Source organism: Actinia tenebrosa, unplaced genomic scaffold (genome assembly GCF_029948245.1).
Source record: "Actinia tenebrosa isolate PJP-AT-01 unplaced genomic scaffold, QUT_ActTen_1.0 PGA_scaffold15__27_contigs__length_11533743, whole genome shotgun sequence".
In the NCBI taxonomy this organism is placed as follows: Eukaryota; Metazoa; Cnidaria; class Anthozoa; order Actiniaria; family Actiniidae; genus Actinia; species Actinia tenebrosa.
Genome location: NW_028292575.1, coordinates 82,501 through 90,152, shown reverse-complemented (window position 1 = coordinate 90,152; position 7,652 = coordinate 82,501). Strand labels below are relative to the sequence as shown.

The 7,652-nt window shown below is 36.6% G+C and overlaps 3 protein-coding genes across 3 annotated transcripts in view; 2 read left to right on the top strand and 1 right to left on the bottom strand.

The window, feature by feature from the left end:
* Window positions 1-299: 299 nt before the first annotated feature.
* Window positions 300-3,199, top strand: LOC116301709 (N(6)-adenine-specific methyltransferase METTL4; the record flags this gene model as incomplete). The annotated part of the gene is made up of 9 exons (XM_031710811.2): window positions 300-479; window positions 543-608; window positions 809-968; window positions 1,172-1,324; window positions 1,470-1,545; window positions 1,843-2,017; window positions 2,123-2,417; window positions 2,575-2,666; window positions 2,961-3,199. Coding segments are annotated over 9 exons (1,269 nt in total), but the record flags the coding sequence as incomplete, so codon positions are not given.
* Window positions 3,099-4,889, bottom strand: LOC116301708 (SET domain-containing protein 9-like). Its single transcript, XM_031710810.2, has 3 exons — window positions 4,736-4,889; window positions 4,253-4,651; window positions 3,099-3,706 (listed from the first exon to the last, which is right to left on the bottom strand). Exons 1-3 carry the CDS (start codon window positions 4,810-4,812, stop codon window positions 3,382-3,384), a joined length of 801 nt encoding a protein of 266 aa, XP_031566670.1. The 5' UTR covers window positions 4,813-4,889; the 3' UTR covers window positions 3,099-3,381.
* A 64-nt stretch (window positions 4,890-4,953) lies between these two features.
* LOC116301707 (dimethyladenosine transferase) overlaps window positions 4,954-7,652 on the top strand; it is a 5,600-nt gene continuing 2,901 nt past the window's right edge. Inside the window, exons 1-8 of the mRNA XM_031710809.1 lie at window positions 4,954-5,097; window positions 5,187-5,260; window positions 5,398-5,484; window positions 5,565-5,626; window positions 5,914-6,007; window positions 6,320-6,369; window positions 7,290-7,413; window positions 7,491-7,583. Of these exons, the coding sequence (XP_031566669.1) occupies window positions 5,034-5,097; window positions 5,187-5,260; window positions 5,398-5,484; window positions 5,565-5,626; window positions 5,914-6,007; window positions 6,320-6,369; window positions 7,290-7,413; window positions 7,491-7,583 (648 nt within the window). The 5' untranslated portion in view covers window positions 4,954-5,033. The remainder of the gene's footprint in view (window positions 5,098-5,186; window positions 5,261-5,397; window positions 5,485-5,564; window positions 5,627-5,913; window positions 6,008-6,319; window positions 6,370-7,289; window positions 7,414-7,490; window positions 7,584-7,652) is intronic.

Below are 7,652 nucleotides of genomic sequence, written 5' to 3'. Positions count from 1 at the left end.
AATCGCAAACATCTCCAAGTAGTAGATAAACAAAAGAATACTTGTCTTTGGTGAGAAGGTTTGCAAAAGGTAAAGTGAAATGTAGGGAAACGATGAAAACGTGGTCACGTTTGCCGTTTGCGGGAAGGAAAAACGGGAATCTTAATCTGCCTAATGAGTTTTGCATGCCCGCCAGCGCGCGAACCAAAAATCCCATATTGCATTGCAAACCTCAAGTAAGGAACGCCTGGTTGATATCAACATTTACTTGTGCAGTTTGCTTCTTGTAGTTTTTTCTCATAATTTCTTCAAAATTTTAATTCAAAGTGGCGGTTATAGAAAGCAATGAGTATGGTTTCTTAGTCGATCATGCAGTGGCCATTACACGAGACGTCAAACCTTTAAACTATCAATGCAGAAGAGATATATTTGAGCTATGGACGCCATACATCACTACAAAACATGAAGACGATGAAGAAGACACTTGCAGTAAACGAAAGGTTAGTCTGAAGGTAAGAGAAGGATTTGAATTACATGACCTATAGCTGTTTTCTTCGTTACAGCGTAAGAGGACACGAACTTCGGAACTAAATGAAGGTGAAATTGAAGGCTTTGAGCATCATCAGAAGGTAACCTAAATAAAATAAAAGACTTTTTGTTTCATTCATAAAAAAATAAGGCTTCATTTTTGAGATATGAATAAGTACAAGTAATTGAGTTACCTGTACTTGCATCTTTTATTCAAATGATGAATGTTCAGAAGATTCCTTGACAGTTTGAGGGGATTCAACTATATAATTTAACTACATGTACTTGATCATACTCACAGATAAGAGACATCATAGCAACAGCAACTAGAACCCTTACATGTCTTGGAAGAAAGGCTGGATACTTCGTAAGAAAGAAAAACTCCATCCTTTTTCAAGAAACCTCTGTAGCTACAAATGCTAAAAATGAAAACATTGCTGTTAATAAAGCAACATGCAAAGGTATGAATTTGTTAATGCAATAGCCCACTTCCAAGATATGTTTTGCTTGTCACGCACAAAGATTTCAGTAAGGCTATGTGCTAAACGCTCAGTCAAACCTTTGTGCGTGACAAGCAAAGCATATCTCGGAAGTGGGCTATTCATGAGTCTTTAAACTTTTTACCTTTTAAGAATGGGCAAAAACAAATTTTTTTCTCTCTTAGGGAAAGAAAGCAGATATATAGATGGTGAAATTATTCAGCATTCAAGTACTTCTCCTTCCCTAGTCTTCCTGCAAGATGGATGGCACATTTTACCCCCAGAAACTACCTATTTGATATCAGATGCCTCTAGTCTACAGCCACTGGTGGATAATGGTACATAATTGATGTATTAATGTAAGACATGCATTTTTCAAAGCCCTTGCATACAAGACACAATATATTAGTAATCAATTGGTTAGACAAAGTATTACAGGCTGTATGTCTTGTATTAAGATATTTGTTTTATATATGTTTTTAGCCAAATCCAAAGGTTCATTTGATGTGTTAGTTATTGATCCACCTTGGTACAACAAGTCTGCCAAGAGAACGAGCAAGTAAGATGTACATTCTTTCTTTCTCCTTCCAGGGCTTAAAATACAGTAATGGCTGGTCAGTTACTGGTTAATGATCAATATACCTCCTTTCTGGCTGAATTCTATGGTCAAAATGACCAGCAAGGCAAATATATAATGGTACAAGTTCCATTTCTGACTGGACTTTTCAAATGACAAGCCATTATTTTAAGCCCTGCCCTCCCTCTCTCCCACTCATTCATTTATTTATTGGAAATTTATTCATTTTGCATGTTAAATGCAACTGTGTAATCTTTTCTCATTTCATTCTATCTTCAGGTACTCATTCATGTCATTATGGCAGATCAAGTCCCTTCCAGTACCCCTGGTACTTTCCCATAATGCACTTGTGGTAGTATGGGTCACCAATAAACCAAAATATATCAGATTCACTCGAGAAGAGCTTCTACCACACTGGGGTGTTGAGCTACTGGCTGAGTGGTACTGGGTCAAGGTACAGTAAAAACATGTCCATAGTCATTCAGCATGGGTTTCCTGTGCTTTATCATACCACAAGCTACCCAATATTAACGGATGTATATATTTTTTTATTTCTAAGGTGACAAAAACAGGAGAATTTGTTATTGATCTTGACTCTCCACACAAAAAGCCTTATGAAACTTTAATAATAGGAAGATTCAAATCAACTAAAAGTTCTGATGCCAATCTGGCTGTATCATGCTTATCGGATCCCAAAACCACAGATACGACAGACGCTTTGGTTTTTACAGATGAAAAGGAATGCAGAGAAATGGTGAATTGCAAAGAACAAAATGGCTTAAAATCAATTCCTAACCACATGGTTATCTGTAGTGTTCCCTGTCAAATTCATTCAAGAAAACCACCCCTTTCTGGTAAGCATATCTTGACGTGACAAATAGAAAATTATATGGGGGCATTGATAGGGGTGGGCTATGGCGAATTGATTCTAATGCCCAAATAAATTAAACTCAGATTTTTTAAGATCAATTTATATGACAATTTTTTTTTTCATGTTCAATGTCTTTCAAGATGTTCTAGGAGACTACATCGATAAGGAAGGAAGATTTTTAGAAATGTTTGCAAGAAATCTAACACCAAGATGGACAAGTTGGGGAAATGAGGTAAAAAGACAGGGGTAGATCTAGAGGAGGAGTACAGGAGGAGTGCGCCCCCCCCTCCCCACCCCCCAGATGAGCTAGCTGATATCTACTGCTTTATTGATGTTTGAGTTTGTAAGCAAAGGGAGCACACCCTCCTTCAACAAAAATCCTCTATGGTACACCCCCCACCCCTCCCTAGGAAAAATCCTGGATCTGCCCCTAGACATTTGAAGAAAATTCCATGCAAATTTTAAAAATTTTCTTAGATTTACAGTTTTTTTTGATTTTTGATTTTTTTTTTTTTTTTTTTTTCAGGTACTCAAGTTTCAACATAAAGATTATTTTGAAGGAATCTCTTCCATAACACCTAGCTCTGACTCATCATGAACATGCACAAAATAATGTTACTCTAGCTTAGTATTATATCATAAAATAAGCATTTAGAACCAACCGTTATGCATTTAGTGCCTTAGTGGTTTAATGTGCTGATGCAACTGCACCTCATACTATTTACAAAATTACTATTTTACCATCCTATAAAAATAAGACTTTTATATTGGTATTTATATAACTTGTAGTAGCAGTTTATCTGCTCATTGTGACTTGTCTCTATATTTATCTTTTCCTTCAATGAAGTGAAAATTGTGGGCAGTTGCCTTTGTGCTAAGCCTGGTTCAAAGAGAACAATCCCTATCCCTTCTAAGAACAAATACAGTATCTAAATACAGTAGCAATATTAGTGTATTACTGTAAAGTATGAAGACAATACTTCTTCTCCTTCGTTTATCTCTCTGGTTGAAACAAGTGCAACAGTTCTTATAAATGCATTGTCTCTCCCAATGTTATCTGCACCATACCACACATTAGGTATATACTTCAGTAAGTTGATAGGCACAGTCTTAATGACTATATCGAGTTCTTGATACGCAACATTAGCAGGGTGCCTCTTGGAGGCATTGTTAGCATACTGTCCAACAGCTAATGGATTATGAAATGTACCATCCAACCAGGAGAGATCGCAGGGCACATATGGCCCTAATTGGTCACGTAATCCACTGGACCTATGGATATACAACAAGATAAAAAGATCATCCCTGGAAATCATGGGTACCTATGACATTCCCCCCCCCCCTCCCCCCACACTTTGGGCATCTCTTCCCACTTCCTTCACCAAAGCAAAAAAGGAATCTATATGAGCTCTGCTACTTTCATATGATCTAAATCCCTGCAAACCTGCACTTGGAGGCAAGAGAAAACTAAGGGTGGGTTACCTGTGGCAATGAAGATGGAATGGGAAGAATTTCAATGGAAAGAGAGAAACTCTCATTTTTTCCCTCTCACTATCGTGTAAAGTAGTGAAAAGTAATGAGAAAAGCTCCCTCAAGAAAGCCCAAGGTTTGGATAAAAAATTATATTGTATGCACTGCATACTAGCCTGCGTGCAGCTGAACTAACTAAGCATGCAGGCTAATTGCATACTAGTCTGGCATTGGCACTATGGGTAGCCCAAGCCACATTAAGAATCTCTCATATTGTATGCAATGCATATTAGTCTGGCATTGGCACTATGGGTAGCCCAAGCGACATAAGAATCTCTCATAAGTTACCTGAAAATAGATTTCGATATTCCACGATCATTTCCATCGATAAGAAGGCCATCAATACATCGGAACACAAAGTGATTAGCAATGGACTGAAAGAAGATTGGTTCATAAGGCCAGTAGACTGTGCCAGGGTAAAGAGCAACAAGACTTCCCCTGGGGACTACCCCTTGGGTGACAAATAACCCTTCTCCCCCTCCTGACAGTAGACTTGGCTTCCTCTGTGTCTTGTATCCAAGTACTTTATTCATTACTTCCAAAGCTGTATCCTGTGTGTTATGTTTATTAGTGTCATGTTTAGCCTCGTTCTCGTTTAGTGCAGTTATCACACCTAATAACAGCTGTTGTAATGTGTTTTCTGGTATGATATTGTCTTCTGATGCATTCGGTACCTCTCTTACTGTCCTACAGTACATAAAATAAAAAATATATAAAAAACTTAACAAACACTTTGAAATTATAGAAATCAAACCAAGTAAAAGTGCACACCTGTTTTTCAGGTTAAATGTAATCCATGGAACAAATCTGTACTTGTAGCTATTCCACTTATCCAACCATCTTTTCATTATCTACTAATTTAGTACATCTTTTAAAGACATTTTGGAACAATCTGTGAAGTTGAATGGAAGAAAGAGCCTGCGATATATTATTTATGAGGTCAGCGGTGATTCTAGGAGTACTAGTCTCTCACGGTCGTACGAGGAACGCCTGGTACACGTGGTAAACATTGCGACGAAACTCAAACTCGAAGGATTTTTCGTGTTTATCGATCTTATTTTAACTCAAAATGCCCAAATTAAAGGCAGAGAAGAAGTCTAGAAAGCATACAGAAAGCCAGCCATATCAACAAGGTAGGATGAGGTTAATTTTTAAAGCTTTTCTTTGTGAAAAAGTGTAGATTTTGTGGCTCTCTTTTTGAGATTTCAGTGTTCAATTATAGGTCTACGATTTCAAACTGAACATGGACAGCATATACTAAAAAATCCTTTGATCATAACAAGTCTTGTAGAAAAGGTGAGCATGTAAAAAACGTAAGAATTTATCATGTAGTGAAAGACAATTTACGATTTATCATTAATTCAGAGTTGTATGTTTGGTAAATAATTACATAGTAGTTACTAAAAAAGCATTTCGGGTTTGTGTTATTTCAGACTGGTTTGAGATCTACTGACACAGTACTTGAGATTGGTCCAGGCACCGGTAACTTGACTGTCAAATTATTAGAGGCAACAAAAAAGGTACAACATGGATAAACTATATCTGTTGGTTAACAATTATTGCTCCTTTAACAATACTTTAATTGATTCTTTGCTCAAAGGTTATAGCTTGTGAATTGGATCCTCGTATGGTTGCTGAATTACAGAAAAGAGTACAAGGAACGTAAGTTGATATAAACAATGTATGTGTGGTTCCAGAGATTATCTATGCCCTCCCCACAGAGGAATTTGGAATTTCCAAGGGGTAGGGAGGAGGGGGGGTCAGAAAAGAGCAAAATTACAGAGTTTGTATGGAAGAAAATTGGTAGGTAGGGTCTTAGAAAATGAAATTCCTCCGTGGGGGAGGTATGGATAATTTCTGGAACTGCTGTGCGCAATATGAAATAATTCTGCTACTTCCTCAATTACGTCTTTTTCTCACTGACCTTAGTTTTTGTCATCTGTTTTCAGACCACAAGCAAGTAAGCTTAGTGTGATGGTGGGTGATGTCCTGAAAACAGATCTTCCATTCTTTGATGTCTGTGTAGCAAATCTGCCATACCAGGTGAGTTTGGAGACAGGGAAAAACACATACCAAAGTAATAATATGTACATATACTTTTTGAAAAAATGTGGTTGAATTATGGTGATTCAATTTAACTATACATGTAGTTTCTCCATGATTATGTGTAGTGTCTAGTATATAGTAGCTATGATTGCTATTCCAAAGTTGGCCATTCTAGTAGCTGAGTGTTGATCAGTAGCCCATATAAATGGTTGATTGTTTGATCTTTGGACCAAAGTTGATAATCTTCAGTAACACTAGTTAATCAAATTCACAAGGCTTTTCTAATATCTCTTTTTTTGATCATTGCAGATTTCTTCTCCTTTTGTATTCAAACTCCTATTACACAGACCATTCTTCAGGTATTCCAGGAAAAAAAAGAACTTTGATTGTATAATACATTATGTAATATATACAGTATGAGTGGCTGTGTTGTATCAGATATACAACCACGAGGCATAGCCGAGTGATAGTATATCTGATACAACACGGACACGAATACTGTATATGACTTATCAAACGTCTAGGTTAGTTCGTTTGTGTTTCACTAAAATTTTCAAAATTAAAGTGAATTTGGCCAAGAAAATCCAACTTAAAGTTTATGCAAATGAACACAGTTTTGTATCAGATTTACAACACTCTTCATGGTCGTGATTTCTGATGTGTTTTTCTCATGAATTATTCATGAGTTTGATAAATATATATACATGTACTGTTTAATAAACGAGCAGGAGTGTTTTATCGGGTCTAAAACACGAGGCGTAGCCATATGTTCTCATACTGTACCGAATTCTTTACGAAATGAACCAAGTTTGATAGAGAAAATCCAAGTTAAAGTTTATGCAAATGAAGACGAATCTATATCAGATATAAAACCTCCTTCATGGTCATGATTTCTATTGTGTTTCCTTCATGAATTATTAATGCATTTTTTTAAAATTAGTATAATTTTAGACTTGAATATAGAGTTTCTTGATCTGTGATTGGTCGAGCAACCTGTGATTCTGAGACGATAATCACCGCTGGAACGGTGATTATGAGGTTTTCCAAAGTTTTCCTGATTAATGCTAAAACATTTTTTTAATCTTAAATTTCGACTTTTCTCTAATATTCTTGAAAGTCTAAAATTATACTAGAGCAATTATTCCCCTCAGACTCAGTGATTATGGTGAATATTTACCTCGCCGCTCTAGGACCTGCGGCTTGGTACGAATATTCCACCGATAATCACTTCACCTTCGGCGAATAATTGTCAAACATACATGTACTGTTTACATTACAGATGTGCTGTTTTGATGTTCCAAAGAGAATTTGCACAAAGACTTATTGCAAAACCTGGCGATAAGTTATACTGCCGACTGTCAATCAATACACAGTTACTAGCAAGGGTTGACCATTTAATGAAGGTTAGAGATAATATGTATCAATTTAGTGTGCCAACTTGGAAACACAGGTTAATAGTGACTGGTTTACTTCTTTTCAGGTTGGTAAAAATAATTTTCGTCCTCCTCCAAAAGTTGAATCAAGCGTCGTCAGAATAGAACCCAAGAATCCCCCACCCCCCATCAATTTCAAGGTAACAGCCATTGATTCCTGTCGTATTTACTTGTAACATAAAGTAAAGGTGTAGCTATTAACGATAAGC

Coding starts and splice junctions, on each gene's coding strand:
- LOC116301708 (XM_031710810.2), bottom strand. CDS start 4,812: ATGAAAAGATGGTTGGATAAGTGGAATAGCTACAAGTACAGATTTGTT. Junction 4,652..4,735: donor ACATTTAACCTGAAAAACAG/GTGTGCACTTTT, acceptor TATGTACTGTAG/GACAGTAAGAGAGGTACCGA. Junction 3,707..4,252: donor ATATCGAAATCTATTTTCAG/GTAACTTATGAG, acceptor GTATATCCATAG/GTCCAGTGGATTACGTGACC.